The 20842-nt window shown below is 21.9% G+C and overlaps 4 protein-coding genes across 4 annotated transcripts; 1 reads left to right on the top strand and 3 right to left on the bottom strand.

Annotated features, from left to right (window-relative positions):
* Positions 1-1900: 1900 nt before the first annotated feature.
* Positions 1901-8397, top strand: SRAE_2000066600 (Short transient receptor potential channel 5; the record flags this gene model as incomplete). The annotated part of the gene is made up of 8 exons (XM_024651523.1): positions 1901-2339; positions 4778-5733; positions 5777-6532; positions 6623-7126; positions 7254-7301; positions 7340-7381; positions 7645-7837; positions 7874-8397. The coding sequence occupies 8 exons, from the start codon at positions 1901-1903 to the stop codon at positions 8395-8397; spliced, it is 3462 nt and encodes a 1153-aa protein (XP_024505192.1).
* Positions 8398-14571: 6174 nt separating this feature from the next.
* Positions 14572-16314, bottom strand: SRAE_2000066500 (Domain of unknown function DUF23 domain-containing protein; the record flags this gene model as incomplete). Its single annotated transcript, XM_024651522.1, has 4 exons — positions 14572-14979; positions 15027-15852; positions 15910-16213; positions 16296-16314. The coding sequence occupies 4 exons, from the start codon at positions 16312-16314 to the stop codon at positions 14572-14574; spliced, it is 1557 nt and encodes a 518-aa protein (XP_024505191.1).
* A 1333-nt stretch (positions 16315-17647) lies between these two features.
* On the bottom strand, positions 17648-18797 carry SRAE_2000066400 (Hypothetical protein; the record flags this gene model as incomplete). The annotated part of the gene is made up of 2 exons (XM_024651521.1): positions 17648-18727; positions 18792-18797. The coding sequence occupies 2 exons, from the start codon at positions 18795-18797 to the stop codon at positions 17648-17650; spliced, it is 1086 nt and encodes a 361-aa protein (XP_024505190.1).
* Positions 18798-19221: 424 nt separating this feature from the next.
* SRAE_2000066300 (Polyribonucleotide 5'-hydroxyl-kinase Clp1) lies at positions 19222-20583 on the bottom strand (the record flags this gene model as incomplete). Its single annotated transcript, XM_024651520.1, has 2 exons — positions 19222-20366; positions 20418-20583. 2 exons carry the CDS (start codon positions 20581-20583, stop codon positions 19222-19224), a joined length of 1311 nt encoding a protein of 436 aa, XP_024505189.1.
* Positions 20584-20842: the final 259 nt, after the last annotated feature.

Here is a 20842-nt window from a genome sequence, read left to right as displayed (position 1 = left end):
AATTGAAAAGATGCCATCAATTTCTTCATAAAGAATCATATTTTTCCAAGAAATAAAAAGGATATATATTGAAGGTCACAAAATGTAATTTTACTTAAAGTAAAAAAAATTAATAAAATTGTAACAACACTATTACTGGAAAAATAAACTTCTTTGAACTATATTTTAAAAAATAATCTTTCTTTAATATTTTATATTTTAATCCAAAAAAAAAAATTTTTAATATATTTTTATATTTTTGGTTATATTCTAAATATTAATTTTAATTGTATTAAATTTTTCAAATACTTGGTAATAATAAAAACACTATTTATAACAAAATTAAATTTTTATTATTTTCTTTTTATTAATACATTTTTAAAAAGCATAAATATAATTATCAATCAAAAATGGAAAAGAATTCTTTTGATATTTAATATAAAATGAAAAATTTATTATTATTTTTAAGTATAATGACAATGAAATATAAGATATATAATGATAATGTTAGTATGTAAATAAGACAATATAAAAAAGATGAAGCCAATTTAATTTTGTGTGTGAATTAAGGAAAAATTTGTAAAGTAATGGTTGTAGTATATAGTTGTTTTATAAATAATAAAAATATGTACCTCTAGTTCTTAATATTTTTTTCTTCATATTTATATGATATATATATATATCCCACTTTTTGATATAAAATTTTATCGTTCTCATTTTGAAATCATAAAATTAAATAGACTATATCATTTTATTGTTTTGTTAATTTTTATTAATTTTTAAAGTTAGAAGGTAAACTATTTTATATTTAGACAAGATAAAATGCAATATCATTATTTACATATAATATATTTATATTATTATTATTATTATTCTATATATTAACAACTTTTTTTTCTATAAAATTATTCTATCTTTATTAAGTAATTTTTGTGAATTTTATTTTAATGATTATTTTATAATGATGAAAAATACAACTTTTTTCATTTTATAAAAACATTTTTTTCTTTCTTCCTAAATTTATCTTTTATTAATTGTCTTTCTTTTATCCTTAATTTTCTTTTACTTAAAGTAATTTTTTCACCATTAATTACATAATTAATAAGTACAAAAAACGATAGAAATAAAAAGAAATCTTTTTGAAAAGCAAATTAAAATGATGTATTTTTATTTGAATATATATCAAAAATAGTAACTGAAAACTTAGATAAAAAAAAAGTTGATAATAAATATTTTTTAAATAAGGAAAAGATTTCTTTTTTTTATATCACAGTACAAAATTACTATTAAAACTAGTATAAAGTGTGTTAGAATACTAAGGATTACATTTTAGTTTCCTGCACTCCTATATAGAACCGCCTTCTTAATATAAACTCTAATATTAGCGTATATTCCAAAATTTATTTTTAGTTAGATATATTTATTAGAGTGCCGTCAAAATGATAAATTCCTGTTCATCATCCTTACTATTTATAATAAAAAATTTTTAAAAATCTACATATTTAAAAGTTTATTTTTTTTACTTTTATTAGTATACTTTTTAATTTATCATTGAAAAGTTGATAACTCATTAATAAATTTAATTTTTTGTAAAACTTTTTTTTTTTATTTTAATTAAAATTATTTAGTTTTGTTTTTTTTTTACCTAACATCATTTTATTATTCTTTATATATTTCTTATTTCTGTGTTGTTGTTTTTTTTCTCATCTTTTACATTATATATTTATTTAAAATAAATAATGAAATATTTAATTAAAAAATATTTAATATACATAATATCATTACATTTTTTTTTTATTTATTTTTATTTTAGAATCGAGAAAAAAAAAAGAAATTATAAACATTTTCTTACTAAACACCAACACTGTGATATGATTGGCAATGCCCTAGAAGTAAAATAATTTTAATAAAAATCACAACAATGATGAATGAAGAAGAAAGAAAAAATATAATATCTGGTAAAAAAACTTTTGTGCCTTTTAATAAAGAACAATTAGAAAAAGATGGAAGTGGTGGTGGTGGAGGACACCAAAATGGAGGAGTTTCTAGTATATCATATAATGATAAATTATCATATACTGGTGGTATTACTGGTGAAAGTTTTGATATAATTGATAATACCTCAATTCCAATTTCTTTTTCAGCTCCAACAATGTCTGAAACTATTCGATCATCAATAGAAACAAGAAATGAATCTTTACCATTATCATTAATTTCAAATACCACTGGTTCTGAATCATTTGGAACAGTTGATGATAATATTCAAGTTGAAAGAAAGTCATGGAGTATGATTTCTTCAAAACCATCTTTAACATTCTCATCATCTACCAATTTTCTTGCACCACCATCAACAGACAGTCGTAAGTTTTTATATATAAAATTATAAAAAAATATTACCAAATTTAAAAATGTTTATTTAACATATTATCTCTTTTATATCTTCTCATAAAGATTAAAGAATCAAAAAAGGCTTCTTATATATAAAACTTAATCAGTACCTTTTATTTGAAAATAAAACACATTTTTATTTATTTATTTATTTTGTGTAAAGATTACGATGACTATAGTATTGAATCACCATCAAATTCCACAAATATTAAGATATACTCAAAAAGATTTTCATCCAACTCTTTTTTTTTTATTTATCCCAAGATATATAACTTTTTTTTTGTAAAAAGGAAAAAATATTTTCATAATAAAAATTTGAATTGAGATGTGAAAATTTTATAATAGATATATTAATAAAAAAATTACCTAATTTTTTTTACTTATTTAAAATATATCTAATATTTTTTTTTTGAAAAGAAAATATATATGTTATTTGTAGTTGGTAAAAAAAAAAATTTGTTTTGTGTTAAAAAATTATATGATTTTCAAATATTGCCTACTACATTTGAAGGAGTAACTTTTTTTATAGAATACTTTTTTTTTTTATTTTTAAATATTTTAAAAATATGAAAATTTTGATTTACATAATTTATGAGTAGTTTGTAAAAGAAAAAGTTAAACAAAGTGAGGGTGAATGATAATAAAATTGAGGGAGTGACTGTTTTATTAAAAGGTTACTTAGAAAACAATAAGTACAAATCTTTTTTTTATTATAAAAAAACAAGAATATAGTTTATTGGAAATAAATCATAAATGATTTATTATTACATAAAAGAGTGATTTTTTTAAAAATTTTTAAAAATAAAAATAAATATATCATTATTAATAATATTTATTCTTTAAACTTTTAAGTATATATATATTTTATCAAAGAAAATAAGAAATTAAAAATTGTATATATGTAAATTATAGTTATTTTTAATAGAAATATAAAAGTTTTTTTTTTTTTTTGACCTCAGATATATTTATTTTTCTTATGCCCTTAAATTTCTTTTGAAAGAGAGATAATTTGTGAAGAAATTTCTTTTACTTTTTTTTTATAAATTTTATTGCTTAAATTCAAAATTGAAAAAGACATAAAATTTTCTTATCATATAAATTTATTTAAAAACAATCTTATTATCTTTTGACATATACAAATATAATTTATACTACACAAAACAAATTCTTTTTTTTCCTCACATTTAGGAATCATAAATATAAAGTCATATATATTTTCTAAAACATATTAAGAAAAGATTTTTAGTTTTGATGAAAAAGTTTTTTTTTTTTTTATTTGTTAATATTTTTCAAACAAATTTTTTATCCTTCCACAATAAAAGGAGGATGAATAAAAAAAATTTTCTTCAATATCAGTTTTTTATTGTCTTTTTTTTTTAATACGAAAATAGAAAATCTTCTAATAATGAGTATAACAATACATATATATCTATAATAGATATAATAGTTATATGTATATATGATATAAAAAAGGATGTTTTTATGTTATCAAGGAAATTTCTATAATAAAAGAGTGTGAAAATGAATTATATACTTTTGTAAGGGACATCTTAAGAAGTATATACATTAGAAAAATTGAGTTAACTTTATTTATCATGATACACTTCTTTTATATGATATATGTATTTATTTATATAATATTGTGAATAAAAGGAAAAAGAGTGTCTCTTGATGAAAATAAAAATTGAATACTCTTTAATAGGAGTTTATATTTGTTTTATATTTTATAGTTAAAAAAAATTTTAAGATAACAAAATTATAATAAAACAGAATTCATTGAATATTATTTTATTATTATTTTTTTTAAAAAAAAAATTAACTTTTATTTTCAATTGTCTCTCTCTTCTTTTTTTTTTATATTTTTCTCCTCAACCTATATATTATTAAATATTTTAAAGAGTGTTGACAAAATAGATATAAAGAGATATATTATAAAATTGTGATAATATTTTTCACAACTTTATAATATTTGGGTTATTCAATGTGAAGATAATAGATTTATCAAAAATACATGTATTTTAAAAATTTATCCATAAATGATAAAGATAGTTTGTTAAAAGAAGAAGTTGTTTAAAATTTAAAACTATTAAACATAAATAGTTTAAAGTTTACCTCTTTCTTAAGAATACACATTAATGGAAAAGAGTTAGAGAGATTTTGAAAGTTAAAAGACAATTAGTTTTGACAAAAATTGATATTTAAAAGATGTTATGTATAATATTTAAATCCGGGGGACGTAAAAAGAAAAAAGGATGCTTTATATATCATTTTTATCATTATAAAATAACTACTTAAGAAAGCATAAATATTTTAAAATTTTTGACAAAAAATTTATTAATTTTTAATAAGAAAATTGATATAACTTATATTATATATAAATATAAATAAATATATATATATATATTTGTAGCAAGTAGAGATATGTCAACAAGTGAAAAATCAATGCAAGAAAAACAATATTTATTAGCATGTGAAAGAGGTGATATAGGATCAGTAAGAAAGTTATTAGAAGGTGCTAGAAAACATCCTGAATATCTTGATATAAATTGCCTTGATCCATTAGGAAGATCAGCTCTTCATATAGCAATAGAAAATGAAAATATAGAAATGATAGAAATATTATTAGATGCAAATATTGAGACAGGTGATGCAATATTATATGCTATAGGTGAAGAAAATGTTGAAGCTGTTGAAATAATAATAGAACATTTAGAAAAAATTAATAAATTTAATCCTGAAACTCAAGGTGTTGAAATTAATGAACATTCAGCATTTACACCTGATATGACACCTATAATTTTAGCTGCACATAAAGATAATTATGAAATTATTAAATTACTTTTAGATAAAAAAGCAACTGTACCACATCCACATGATATTAGATGTTTATGTAAAGAATGTACATATGCTAAAAGTGAAGATTCTTTAAGATTATCACGATCACGTTTTAATGCATATCAAGCATTAGCTAGTCCATCTTTAATTTGCCTTTCAGCTAGAGATCCAATATTATATGCATTTGAATTATCATGGGAATTAAGAAGATTATCTTATGTTGAAAATGAATATCGTAATGAATATCAGGAGTTAAGTCAAAAATGTCAAAAATTTTCTGTTAATATGCTTGATCAAGTTCGTGGGGCAAAAGAATTAGAAATTGTACTTAATCATACAACAAATGCATGGGGTGAAGTTGCTGAAAGATATACAAGTTCAGAAGAAGTTTCACATACTTTAGCAAGATTAAAATTAGCAATTCAATTAAGACAAAAACGTTTTGTTGCTCATCCTAATTGTCAAAAATTATTGACAGCTTTATGGTATGATAAATTACCATTTTTTAGTAATAGAAATATTATTTATAAGGTAATAAAAATAATATTTATACATATTTATATATTTTTTTTAGCTTCTAATAATAATAGCAGTATCAATTGCCTATCCAATATTAGCTGTATCATATTTAATAGCACCAAAGTCATGTATTGGATCATTTATAAAAAAACCATTTATTAAATTTATTTGCCACTCAGCAAGTTATTGTTATTTTTTATTTCTTCTAATATTAGCATCCCAAAGAATTGATTATACATTTTTCTTTGATTTTTTTTCTAATCATAATAATGATTTAGAATCAATGAAAGATGAAGATATTGATAGAAAAGAAACTAGAGGTCCACCACCAACACCAGTTGAGTTAGCTATCTTAATATGGGTTCTTGGTTTTATATGGGTTGAAATAAAACAACTTTGGGATAGTGGATTTCATGAGTATATTTATGATTTATGGAATATTCTTGATTTTATAACAAATTCCTTGTATTTATGTACATTTGCTTTAAGAGCAGTTGCATATTATCAGGTTGAGGCAGAGATGAGAGATCCAAAAATGCAACATATTGGAAGAAAATTACATAGAAAAGATTGGGATGCTTGGGATCCAACATTGATATCAGAGTGCATGTTTGCTACAGCAAATATTTTTAGTAGTTTAAAATTAGTACATATTTTTACTGTTAATCCTCATTTGGGACCATTAAAAATATCATTAGGGAGAATGGTTATTGATATATTAAAGTTTTTTATTGTCTATTGTTTGGTGTTATTTGCCTTTGCTTGTGGCCTTAATCAGCTTAACTGGTATTATGCTTCAATGAGGCAACAAGTAAGTTTTTTTTTTATTTTAAAAATATTGTTTAAAAGAAAAAAATTAATTGTTTGACGATTTTTGATATATTATAATAATTTATTTTAGGAATGTTTAAAGTACAAGGAACTATCAAAAATAGAAGATGGAATAAATTTAAATATAGCTGAGATGAAAAATTTAGAAGAATCTTGTGATCCAAAATATAGATCCTGTGCCTCATTATTTAATACAGTAGAAACATTATTTTGGGCATTATTTGGATTAATAGATTTGAATCATTTTAATTTAAAAGAAGAACATGCTATAACAGAATGGACAGGAAAAACAATTTTTGGAAGTTATTCATGTTGTTCTATAATTGTTTTATTAAATATGTTAATTGCTATGATGAGTAACTCATATCAATATATTTCAGATCAATCTGATTGTGAATGGAAATTTGCAAGAAGTAAATTATGGATGGAGTATTTTGATGATACAGCTACATTACCACCACCATTTAATATAATACCATCACCAAAAAGTTTTTATTATATTAGTAGATGGTTATGCGAAAATATTTTTAGTTTTAGTAAAAAACTTCAATTAGTTAAACAAAAAAGTATGAGGGTATGTTTTAGTATAATTTTTTCATTTGATCTTGATTTATAATATATGATAAAAAAATTTTTATTTTTATATATAAATCATGAAAAAATGAAAAAATAAATTATTTTAAGGTTAATCAAAGTTTCAGAATATTCTTATTTTAAAATCGGTTAATCAAAAAGAAAATTATTATCGAGTAAGAGTTGTTGATTTTTAAGTTTCCTTTTTTTTCAGCGAACGCTACGAGTTATTGCTGAACGAGAGTCTGTCTTTGGGGTACTATCTTTTAATTTATAATGTGTTTTTTGCTTTTGTCTTTTATCACTAACATCTATTTTATGTGTTATTTTTATTGTTATTTATTGTTATTTTATATTTTAAATTTTTTGGATAGTTATTGTGATAATATCTCATACAGTAGTTTTTATCTTTTATAATGTAATAATTTTGCTTAGGCTAGAACTTTACCCATTATATATATATGTTATTTATCACTAAATTTTTATAATATTTAACTAATTTTTTTTATTTAATTTTAGTTTGTGTCAAAAAATTTGATTAAACGATACATTGCTCAAATGCAACGAAGAAAACAATTGAATGAAGGTGTTAGTGAGGATGATGTAAATGAAATAAAACAAGATATAAGTGCTTTTCGTTTTGAATTGTTGGGAATATTTAAAAACGCTGGTTTCGTTACTGGACATAGTGATATTACTCAAAAAATTAATTGTATGTTTAAATAAAAATATTTATTAATATTTTTAGCACGTGCCAAAAGGAGAGCAGCAATGGCTGAAAGAAGAATGAAGGGATCCTCAGCAACATTTAATCTCCCAATACCAGAAGAATGGAATTCAGATAAAGGAACCGGAACAGATAGTAAAATATCACAAACACAAAAACGAAGTCGTTCAGAAAGTATAGCCAATTTAGCTAATTCTTTAAAATTAACTAATTGGTCACATTTAAATAGACTTCGAAAGCGTGTTAGTTTTAGAAAATCAAGTAATAATAGTAACAATTATTCAATAGACAGTACATGTGGTTTGATGTCATCAAAGAAACAAAGTCTCTCATCATCAGGTTTTGATAGAAAAGAAAGTATCTTAGAAGAATCTGAACAGGATTTAAAAAATGAAATGGAATTTGATAAAAATAGTTGTCATAGTGTTAAGTGTAATACTACAAAAATAAGTAATACAGATGCTATAATGAAAAGATTAAAATTCAGAAAAACTAATAAACAAAGTTGTACTGTTGATGGAACAACAGAAGAATTGATGTTATAAAAATATGTTGCTTTATAAGGGTAATAATTAAAAAAAACGAATATATTTTTATTGTTATTTATAAATTGATCTCTATCAAAGATAAGATTATTATTATTTGATTTTTATAATGAAATTTAAAATGATTATTTTTGAAAATTACATAATTAATTTTATTTGCCAAAATCTGTTAAATATATTTAGATTTAGAAATTTTTTTAATCTTTAATTTTACCTCTGTTAATCCATGTTAAATAAATTTTTTCACTACTATAAATAAAACAATTTAATATTTAAACTATTGCTAAAAACTTCCATGATATATTGTTTAAATTCAAACTATATAACAATTAGTTAATACTATCATAAAAAGATAAAAAAATAATGTACTTTCAATTGCAATTTTTTTAGCGTGGGATATACTTTGAATTATAAAGGAAGCTCAGCACATTTTGTTTCACGCTTCTATGAAGTCTTTTACTTATGTAATTGGTACTTTTTTGGAAACATTTTAAAACTACATTTCTTAACATATCTCAATTTTTAATTGTCCTATAAAGATAAGAATAGCTGCAATGGATTTCTCGTACAAATCTGATCTAGAATCATCTGTTTATTTTGAACATTATTAATATTATCATGGAAGTCGAAATTTACAAAAAAATATCCCCCAATTTCGCTCTCAACTTTGAATCCTTATAACTCCTGAAGTTTCAATTTTTGAATATTGTTGATTAAATTCAAAATTCATCCCATTTCAAGGCAATCGAATGAATATAGTGGTATATTCAAATTTCAAAAAAAAGTTGATTTTCTTTGTTTACATTTTTAGAGGTAAAGTCGGAAATCTAGAAAATTTTCAGCCATTTTTTGTATCTCTGAAAATAAAAACGTTATAGCTATGAAATTTATTTTTCTAGACCTACTTTTGAATACAAATCGAACGAAACTAGTCCCATCTTCATAGCATAAGTATTTCCTGAGATACTGAAAAGTCGGGAACAATGAATATTTTAGAAAAATTTCCGCCTTTGTTCATATCTCGCTTCAAAATCAAAATAAATACAATCAGATTTTTGCAATCGTCTTCTAATCAGTTTTCATATAGGGTCTACCTTCAAAATTTTTTTATATACCTAACCACTTTCGAGATAAAAAAAAATGGTGACAATGGATTGCGCGCGAAAAAGTACCAAGCACAATAATTCAAGAACGGTTGAAAATAAAAAAAAGTTTTCAACGTAGGGTACACCTTAAATTATGAAAGAAGCCCAGCGCATCAAATTTCATGGACCTATGACCTCATTAACTTGAGTTATCACTAAATTCTTAAAACTTTTTTTCAAACATACTTCTTATCATAACTTCATTTTTAGAAGTCCTATAAAGTTGTAAATAGGCTTAATGAATTTTTCGTAAAAAATTGATTTAGAATAGAGTATTTATTTTTAAAATTTACAATATTATCATAGAAGTCGAGATTTAAAAAAAATATTCCACAATTTCGCCCTTCACCTTTGAATCCTTATAACTCCTGAACTATTAATTTTCTAATATTGTTGATTATATTCAAAATTCATCCCATTTCAAGGGCTATCGAATGAATATAATAACGTATTCAAATTCCAAAAAAAGATGTTTTTCTTTGTTCACATTTTTAGAGGTAATGTCGGAAATCTAGAAAATTTTCAGCCAATTTTTATATCTCTGAAAATAATAGCGTTATAGCTATGAAATTTATTTTTCTAGACCTACTTTTGAATACAAATCGAACGAAACTAGTCCCATATTCATAAGATAAGTATTTGCTGAGATACCAAAAAGTGGGGAACAATGAATATTTTTGAAAAATTTCCGCCCTTGGTCATATCTTGCTTCAAAATCAAGATAAATACAATCAGATTTCTGCAATCGTCTTCTAATGAGTTTTCAAATGGGGTCTACCTTCAAAATATTTTTATATCATTAACCACTTTCGAGATATAAAAAATGGTGACAATGGATTACGCGCGAAAAAGTACCAAGCACAATAATTCAAGAACGGTTGAAAATAAAAAAAAGTTTTCAACGTAAGGTATACCTTAAATCACGAAAGAAGCACAGCGCAACAAGTTTCATAGTTCTGTGACTTCATTAACTTGAGTTATCACTAAATTCTTAAAACTTTTTTTTGAACTTATTTCTTATCATAACTTCATTTTTAGAAGTCCTATAAAGATGTGAATAGGCTTAATGAATTTGTCGTAAAAAAATGATCTAAAATAATGTATTTATTTTCAAAATTTACAATATTATCATGGAAGTCATCATTTACAAAAAAATATTCCCCAATTTCGCCCTTCAACTTTGAATCCTTATAACTCCTGAAGTTTCAATTTTTGAATATTGTTGATTATATTCAAAATTCATCCCATTTCAAGAGCTATCGAATGAATATAGTGGCATGTTCAAATTCCAAAAAAAGATGTTTTTCTTTGTTCACATTTTTAGAGGTAAAGTCGGAAATCTAGAAAATTTTCAGCCATTTTTTATATCTCTGAAAATAATAACGTTATAGCTATGAAATTTATTTTTCTAGACCTACTTTTGAATACAAATCGAACGAAACTAGTCCCATATTCATAGGATAAGTATTTGCTGAGATACCAAAAAGTGGGGAACAATGAATATTTTTGAAAAATTTCCGCCCTTGGTCATATCTCGCTTCATAATGAAGATAAATGAAATCAGATTTCTGCAATGGACTTCTAATGAATTTTCAAGTAGGGTCTACCTTCAAAATTTTTTTATACCTTTAACCACTTTCGAGATATAAAAAAATGGTGACAATAGATTACGCGCGAAAAAGTACCAAATTTCATATCTCAAGAACCATTGAAAATAAAAAAATGTTTTTAACGTAGAGTATACCTTAAATTACAAAAGAAGCACAGCGCATCAGGTTTCATGATTCTGTGACTTCATTAACTTGAGTTATCACTAAATTCTTAAAACTTTTTTTTGAACTTATTTCTTATCATAACTTCATTTTTAGAAGTCCTATAAAGATGTGAATAGGCTTAATGAATTTGTCGTAAAAAAATGATCTAAAATAATGTATTTATTTTCAAAATTTACAATATTATCATGTAAGTCGAGATTTAAAAAAAAAAATTCCACAATTTCGCCCCTCATCTTTGAATCCTTATAACTCTTGAAGTTTCAATTTTGTAATATTGTTGATTATATTCAAAATTTATCCTGTTTCAAGGGCTATCGAGTGACTATAGTGGCATGTTCAAATTCCAAAAAAAGTTGTTATTTTTTGGTCACATTTTTATAGGTAAAAACAGAAATTTAGAAAATTTCTATATCCTTGAAAATAATTATCTTATAACTATGAAAATTATCATTCTAGACCAACTTTTGCAAAGAAATCGAATGAAGATAGTTCTATATTCGTAGGATAAGTATTTGCTGAAATACTGAAAAATCAAAAACAATAAATATTTTAGAAAAATTTTCTTCTTTGATTTTACCTTGCTTTAGAATTAAGATATAAAGCAAAAGGATTTTTGAAATCTACTTTTATGAATTTTCATGTAAATTTTACCTTTTATTAATTTTTTATATTCCTTATCATTTTTGAGGTATAAAAAATTTTAATCATTGATTTTGTGCTAAAAAATTAAAAGACTTCTAGTGCACTAAGTTTTATGGCTTTTTAAGTTTTCTTATTCAAGTTATGAATACTTCCGTGAAATTTTTTTTAATGCTTTTTTTTCATGTTTTATATTGAATAAAGAAAATCCCATGATGGTGAAATTAAAGTCAACTTATTTGTTGAAAAAAAGTTAATCTACAATTGCTTCTTTCAAATTATACTTATTTTTTTAATATCATAAAAATTGAGTTTTTAAAAAATGTTTCTTATCTTTATTTTTAGCATTGGTTAATAATAACTTTTTGTAAAATATAATTCTGAACTAAGTATGAGATTTTAAAGTTGATTTGAAACTTTTAAATATTCTAATTCATGTATTAGAATATCAAATAAAATTCATTAATTACAAATTAAAATACAAATTTTAACTTAAAAAAATATATTTAGTAAAAAGATTTATTTTTTATTAAAAAAATTTTTAAACATAAAATTAGTTTACATTCAATTGCTTTAAAAAGTAAACAGTAAAATATTGAAAATATGTTGATTTAAAAAAAAATTTAAATTTTATATAAATGTTTCAATGACATAATTAAAAAAATAAACATTTTTTATCACAGATTCTGAGTGTAATTTCACATTTATAATGATAATATATTTCTTAGTTTTTTTTATAAAGTTATGATACTTTAATCTTATTGTGTTTGATAATTTTGTGGAACGTAAAGAATGTTAATGAATGTATTAAACTAATGATGGAGTTTAAAACAGGAATGAGTAGGTTAAACTGAAAAACAGTATAAATATTATCTTTAGTGTAAAAAAGCTAATTTAAAATATATTTTATATAGAATATATATCTAGTATTAATAAAGTATGTATTTTACTTTATAATTAAAAAAAAAAGAGAAATTTTTTTAAGATTTCAAATTTTTTCTTATAAATATTATATATAATATTATTAAAAAACATTTTTTTATTACTATAGTATTTTAAGTGTTACTAGGAATGGTGTCATTACATGTTTAAATTAAATCTATGTTCAATTTGATAATAATTTTTATTGTAATTTTGCCTATTTTTCTTTAAATTTTATTTACATTTAAGAAATATTGATAGAATATACATCTGATGAAAATTATGTTATTAATAATCATAATCATTCAAATGCAAAAAAAATTTTTGATATAAGCAAACTTTTTCTTAGTGTGAACATTAAAACTTTTGTATGTTTCCTATTTACTAGAACGAAATAACTTTTGGTGATCACAGTTTTAATTAATTACATTCACTGGTAAAATTGTTCATATAGTTGAAAATAAGAAAAGATAAATTTTTATTATTACTGATATGGAAAATAAAGTTTACATTGTAAAATTTTTTATTAACATTATGGTAATTGTTGACTTTAGAATATTTGATTCTTGTTTTTAACATATTTCTTACCGTTAAAAATTTCTTAGAAGATCAGTTTTACGTATATGAAGGAAATTACACTTTGGCAATATTTTTTTTGAACATTATTGTTGTTAGCTTAAAAAAGTTTTAAAATTAGATAAAGTTGAGGTAGATAAATTGTGGACTTGCTTAGCTAAACTTGAATTCTAACGTTTTATTTAAGGAATTTTGTATAATGAACTTTACAAATTTGAGGGATATAAAAAGTATAGTTTAAATTATAATAAGAAAAGAACAAATTGTAGCGTTGGTAACACTAATTTAAAAAAAAAGAGTTTAATGATATTTCATGATATATCAACGTTCATGTTGTTAAAATATTTTAACGAGAACAAGGTATATTTATGGATGATAATGTATATTATTGTTTGAATTGTTAATGTAATTTCTTTTTTTTTATACTTTATATGTATTAATATTTATTTAATAAATAAATATATTGTTAAAAAATACTTATAAGCATACTCTTGAGTAAATGTATTTTATTTATGTTACTTAAAGAATGTTTGATAAAATAGATACATTAGTTACTTGTTCGAAAATCAATTATATGTTTCAAAACATATATGTTTCAAAAGTTATTTAAATTTATAGATTAAAGATCACAAAATAATAAAACTTTTATATAAAATATATTTTTTAACTTATAATGAACTTTTTGTTAATTTACAACTATTAAATTAAATGACTTTTTTATTAAAAAAAATGAATTATTTAACATTCGTTAAATTTCAATTTATCAATAATAACTTTTTAAGAATATTTTACAATTTATTGTTAACATCATTATTTCTATTTTTCTATTTTTCTTTTATCAATATTCTATTAATGTAAATTATATAGTGGTAAAAATCATGTAAATATTTTAATTGTTCTGTTATACTTTTAAAAGATATTTCATTTTACAGATAAAAAAAAAGATATGAATGATATCAAAAGTAGAAAAGTTATCTTATTAAAGAATAAATTTTTAATGCATTTATATTTACTATAAAATATAATTTGTAATGATAAAAATTACAAAAAAAAAAATTTTTTTTTATCCAATATTAAAAAAAAACAATTAAAGCTTTAAAGTATAATATTTGGTTTTTTTAAATAACTTTCCAAGTATTTTTTGCCTTTTCAAAAATCTTCCAAACATTTTCATTTAATTGACCTTCACAGGTTAATAATGATGTACACATTTTATCTCTGTCATTTTTTCTTCTTTCTCTACATAAACCAAATGAAAGTAATGCTTCTTTGACAATTGAATTATCTATATCATCATCAAAATTTAGTAGTTTGATATGTTTATTCATATTATCATTTACAGTACTTATTTCTTTTGATAATAAAGTTGAATTACTAACCATCCTATTGGACATATCTAAACTATCTATTTTTCTATGATGATATACTCGTCCCTCAACTGATGGGACATTATAAGATTTATATGTTTTATTTGTTAATATTCCTGTTTCTGTTTTTAATGCATAATGAATATAATAATTAAAATTCTAAAATAAAAATAATAATATTAAAAACAATTATTATGATAACATACAACTTCTGGTAAAAAAACTAATTTAGTATATGTTGGCCTTGTAAATAGTGTACCAACACTAATAGAAGTTAAATGATTAAATTTAACTTTTTTGACATCATTTAATGATTTCCAATCATTATAAAATTTAACAAATTGACTCATAAATGATAAAGATGAAATATTATTTTGTCCATTATTTGTTTTTTTTTCTAGATAATCTAATAAATTATTATAATTACCATTTGTAATAATTAATTCATCAATATCAACCTGTGCTACATATTTAACTTGATATCTTGCACGATACATACAATCCATTACAGCTACATATGGTTCAAGACGATAAATAAAATAATTTGGATTTTGAAATTGTTGTGAATTATTATATGGTAACATAGACCAATTAATTATTTCAATATCAATATTTTTAACATGATTTTTATAATGTTGTAAAACTTTACCAATATTATGTGAAAATGAATTTTTATAAAAATAAAATTTTGTAGCATTTTGTGCTATCCAATGTTCAAGAAATGATATTAATTCAAGATAATTATTATATAAAAACATTGGTTGAATACAAACACCAAGTTTATGTGGATATGTATTATTAAAATTTTTTGGTTTTCTTACATCTATTATTGGTATTGATACCCATTTTTTAGTTTTTTTAGATTGAACCTGTATTTTTTTACCAAGTTTAATTTTTGATGGAATATTTATTATTCCTATATAACCAACAAAAATACATTTTGGTACATATTTTGCTGGACATTTTGTCTCTTGACACTCAAATTTTACAACACCACCATATTTTCCATTACTCCACCATAATAATAAATCACTATAAATTATTATTTTTTTTATTATATATATATATAGGTATTAAAATAAAACTTACTTATTATAAATACTTTTTATACTTGATAACCTAATAACATTATCACTAACTCTAAAGGCTGATTTAATATAAAATGTTTCATTAATAGTTTTAGATATTTTAAGTGATTTATTTATATGATTCTTACTACTGTTATTATTTTTAATATTATTTTCATTATTTTTTACTGTCATTGAACTTGATGTACCATCTATACTTCTTAAAACTTTATTTGAAACTACTTGTTTTACATTATTTGACATTGTATCATAAAATGAATAATCTGTAGTTGTATAACATATTTGAAAGGCATAAAAAAATATGACTAAAAAAATAATTTAATTAATTTAAAAAAAAAAATATTTAATATATTGATATGTATATATATATAAATTAAGTTCACTTACATATAATAAAAATCTTCATTAAGAAATAAAAATATTGTTTTATCTATAATGACATATTTTTATATAATTATAATTAGATAATAAAATAATAAAAAGAAGTTTAATCAAAACAATAGTGTAATTTTGAATATATATAGTTTAATAAGATAGATACAAAAAAAAAACAATATTAAAATAAATATTAAAAATATAAAATGTTAATATACATTGATATATATATATAATTTTAATATAGTGATATAATATTTTAAAAAGAAAAAATTTAACATGTTATATTGCTAATGTGTTAAAATTAATTACATGTATTAAAATAATTTTTAGTTATATATATGAAAAATTTAAAATATATATATACATGGGTTAAGAAATGTATAGTAGTAGGCGACAAAATAGAATCACATTTATATGAAATGAAATAAAAGAAGGTATTTTTGGATGGAAAAATGTGTTAGGTGATTGATCACATCTTAATAAATGAGGACAATAAGAAAAAGTTTCTGCTTTTTTTATGATATCCTCTAACAACTTTCTCAGTTTTAGATAAAACTTAAAGAGATAAAGAAGATCCTTTAACTTACCATTTGCTTTTAAAATTACTAGGTGATATTTGATTATAATTAAGTATTTCTAGTAAATAGATATTTTATTAACTATATATTAGAAATGATAAAATAATTCATGTGGACTCTTTTAAAAATTAAAAAAAAGCTAATAAAATAATTTATTTTTTAATCTTTAAATAAAAAAAATGATCTTTTTGGTTTATTTTTTAAAACTTTTAAATCTCATTGTTTGTTGTACTTTTAGTTATTCTTTTTTCTATAAATTAAAAATATTATAGTATGATACAAAAATGAAAGGTAACTGATAATGACACATTTTCATAATATTATTTGTTTTTCATTAACATTTATAGGGTAAAATAAATATTATATAAAAGATAATTATCTATAAAAGAAATATTTTTATTTTAGAGATAAATGATAAATAAAAATTTTTGTTAATACTATATAAAAGAATGATATATTACAAAAAAAAATATTTAAAAGTAAATTTAATTGACTTTTTGGTTTGCAATATAATGCAGAAACAACCTCCATATTGAGTTAGGTATATACTGAATCTTTTTTAAATTATAATTAGCCTTTTAAACTAGCTTTTTAATTGGATTAATATTGTATATTTTGTCAATAAAATACCTTGATAAATAGTATAAAATAAGCTTGTAATAAAAAAAAAAATTTTTATCTCTTAATTTTAATTATTTATTAAAATAATATAAAAAGAATTTTTTTATGTTATAAATATATATAAAAAAAATAATAAATTAAAGTATATATTTTGTTTTGTTTTTATAGCCAATCAACAAATTCTTTACAATTTTTTATAAATTGATTACATTTAACATGATTTAAGATATCTGATTCATCTGGTAAAGGATTGCATAATTTTTTTGCTTTTTCTTTAATATCTTTACATCTAACATAATTGTTTTTTGGTGGTGATCTAATTACTATAGGATCATGTTCTAATGATTTATCAATACATATTGTTGGATAAGTTGAACAAAAATTCATTACTCTTAATATATCATTAACTTTTCCTAACTCAACAACATTCTTTTTTTGACATAAATTATCATATTCAATTTCAAATTTATCACAATAATAAATGACAGGCATTATTTGTTCTCTTCCTTGGCATGCTAATGGATAATTTTTACATAAATCCATATGATCATTATCTATTTTTTTACCTAAACAATTTTTTTTAAATGTTATTCTTTGATCAATGCAATATTTTGTTACAAAAACAAGCATTGATGTAGGAGGTTCTGTCTCATTTCTAGAAGATAATGGTAATGTAGTATTAGTTATTGAATGATTTACATCTTTTTTATTATCATGCCCCAAAGCTGGTTTAGGAAGACGTAAAAGAGAACCAAAACCTGAATCATCATTGCTACCTGAATGTCTACTATTATTATTACTTTTTATACTCTCATCACCATTTTCATTATCAATTGCAAGTAATTTTTGTTTTTTTTTAGTTTCAATGTTTTTGTTGGTACCAGTATTACCATCAATTAATGTTGAAAATTTCCATCCAACCTCTTCAGAGGAAACTCCAGACATTTCTTCATGTGTCTTATTATCAATTATTTTTGGTGGTAACGCTCCTTCATCGTCTGAAGATATATTTTCGTGGAAATTAATTTTACTCATTGATAATGGTGATTGAATTGTAGAAAGTGTTGTTGATGATAATAATGATAAATCTTCTTTGTTTGTTAATACAGTTGTTTTATTGTCTAAATGATTTTGACCTTCAAATAATTTTGTAGTTTGTAAAGTATTATTATTATTATTAATTATATCTGGTGATGGAGATGTTTGACAGAAGGATAATAATGGATTTCTTCTACAAGCTATCTATAAAAAAAAAAGTATATTCACTTTTTAGTTATACTATATCAATTATTATATTTTTTTTTACCTTCATTATGTCCTTTCTATCAATACAATAGACTATTGAATTTATTAAAAAAAATAATATAAATGTTTTATAGAATAAATAATTCATAATTAAAAAGTATCTTTTCTTATAATTTAATTTAATATTATTAGTTTAATAATTAGAAAGAAAAAGTATAGTTAAAATAAAATATTTTGATAAAATAAAATCAACATCTTTAATCTTTCCCTTTTAAATAAAACCAACAATTTCCATTAATATACTTTTAATATTTCCGGATATTTAATATATTGATAATAAAGACATAAAAGAAGAAAGAAAAATTTTTAGTAACAATGTATTTATAACTTGACAATTTATAAAGTAAAAATGATTAATCAAGAAAAACAAAACATAAAAAAAAGTGTGTACGTTAATTTAACAATTAATGTTAATTAAAAAAGTATAAAATTTACACAATGTTATTGTCATCAATGAAAGTAACATCAGAAAATAGTAAAATGTTACAGGGTAAAGGAGAAGGTTGTGGTGATAAAACATGAATAACTTTATTATCCATATCAACGTTGGTAATAACAACATATCCAACACATGGAGTAGTTAAAAGAGATTGATCAAGAATTGAACCAGGTGGCATTACAGCCAAAAGATGATCTTTAATATCAGGTGTAATATTCATTTTGACAACTTTTGTTTTACAATTTTCTAGTTTCATACCAAAAGGTAAACATGAATCTGGAAGAGCTTCAGCACCAATTTTTGCTACAATAACACTATCAAAAGTTAACGGAAAAGAATGTGGACATAATTTATGTGTATAATCACCATAAAAATAATTATGTATAGCATTAGTTCTTGCTGCAGCTCTCATATCACGAGTTCTAGGTTCTATTCCACTTGATTTTGAAACCTTATGTACAGTTACTAGTGATGGAAGATCTTTTTTTAAACTATGATATAATCTCTCATGTTCTATAATTACTACAGTATCAACCTCAAATTCTTCAGCAGCTTTTGTTAAAGATTCATATCCTTGTTTATCTACCCATCCACATGTATTTATAATTATTCCACTGGCATTTATTTCATCTGTTGACATACTTTTTTTATGTACATAATCAGCTAATGTTTTTAGACATGATAAATAAAGATCAAAATTAGCACTTGGAGTTGAGTAACCATAATGTAAAGTTAATGACGATTTTGTGTCATATCCTGTTATCACATCAGCTGTCTTTTCAAGAAATAAAGCACCAACTGTTCCGGGAACTGATATAGATCCCTGTCCAACATCTATATCAACATATATTGGAGTCCGACAACTTCTAACAGCATAATTACAAAGAATTCTTGCAATTGTACTTTTACCAACATCCATTGAACCAGCAATTAAAAGTCTTGGTCCTCTTTTTTGTTTACCTAGTTTTTGTCGTTTTGATTTTAAATTTTGATATGCTTTTTCTCTTTGTTTTTCAAGATATGTATGAATTTGAAGATATGAACGCATAGGTGTATTATCAGAAACATAGGTAGATTCATCACCTCCAACTAATTCAATTGTTGCAAAATCATATGCATATATTGCTATTACACGTCCTAAAAAAAAATAATATAAATATTTGTTTTAATTATATATATTATATTTACCTGGGGGAAATGTATACCGTTTGTTCCTTATCAACTCAGTTCCAAAAAGTTCTGCCCTCCCATCTAGTAATTCAACTGTCACTTCTTCAGGACCAACGACAAATCTTAATTCATTATCACTTGCTAGTTTATATTCTCTTGGTTCATTATCTTTGGATGTAGTCATTCTATTAAAATTAAAAAAAAAAATAAATTCTTAAAAGTAATAAAGTTTTATTCGTTAGTATATATTTATTATATTTGTAAAATATATTTGTAATGATGACAAACTGAATACTGATAATTTGTTTTTTAAAAAAAAAAATATTTAAATTTTAATATATTAAAGTAAATATAGGTTAAGAAAAGATTTTTTCTAATAATGTGGAAGTGGTTTTAAAAAGAAGTATTTTGGCGTAGTTTACAGAAGTGGTAAGGTACTTACC

Source organism: Strongyloides ratti, assembly GCF_001040885.1.
Source record: "Strongyloides ratti genome assembly S_ratti_ED321, chromosome : 2".
Classification (NCBI taxonomy): domain Eukaryota; kingdom Metazoa; phylum Nematoda; class Chromadorea; order Rhabditida; family Strongyloididae; genus Strongyloides; species Strongyloides ratti.
Note: the sequence above shows the minus strand (reverse complement) of the source record. Positions and strands in the feature narration are given on the sequence as shown.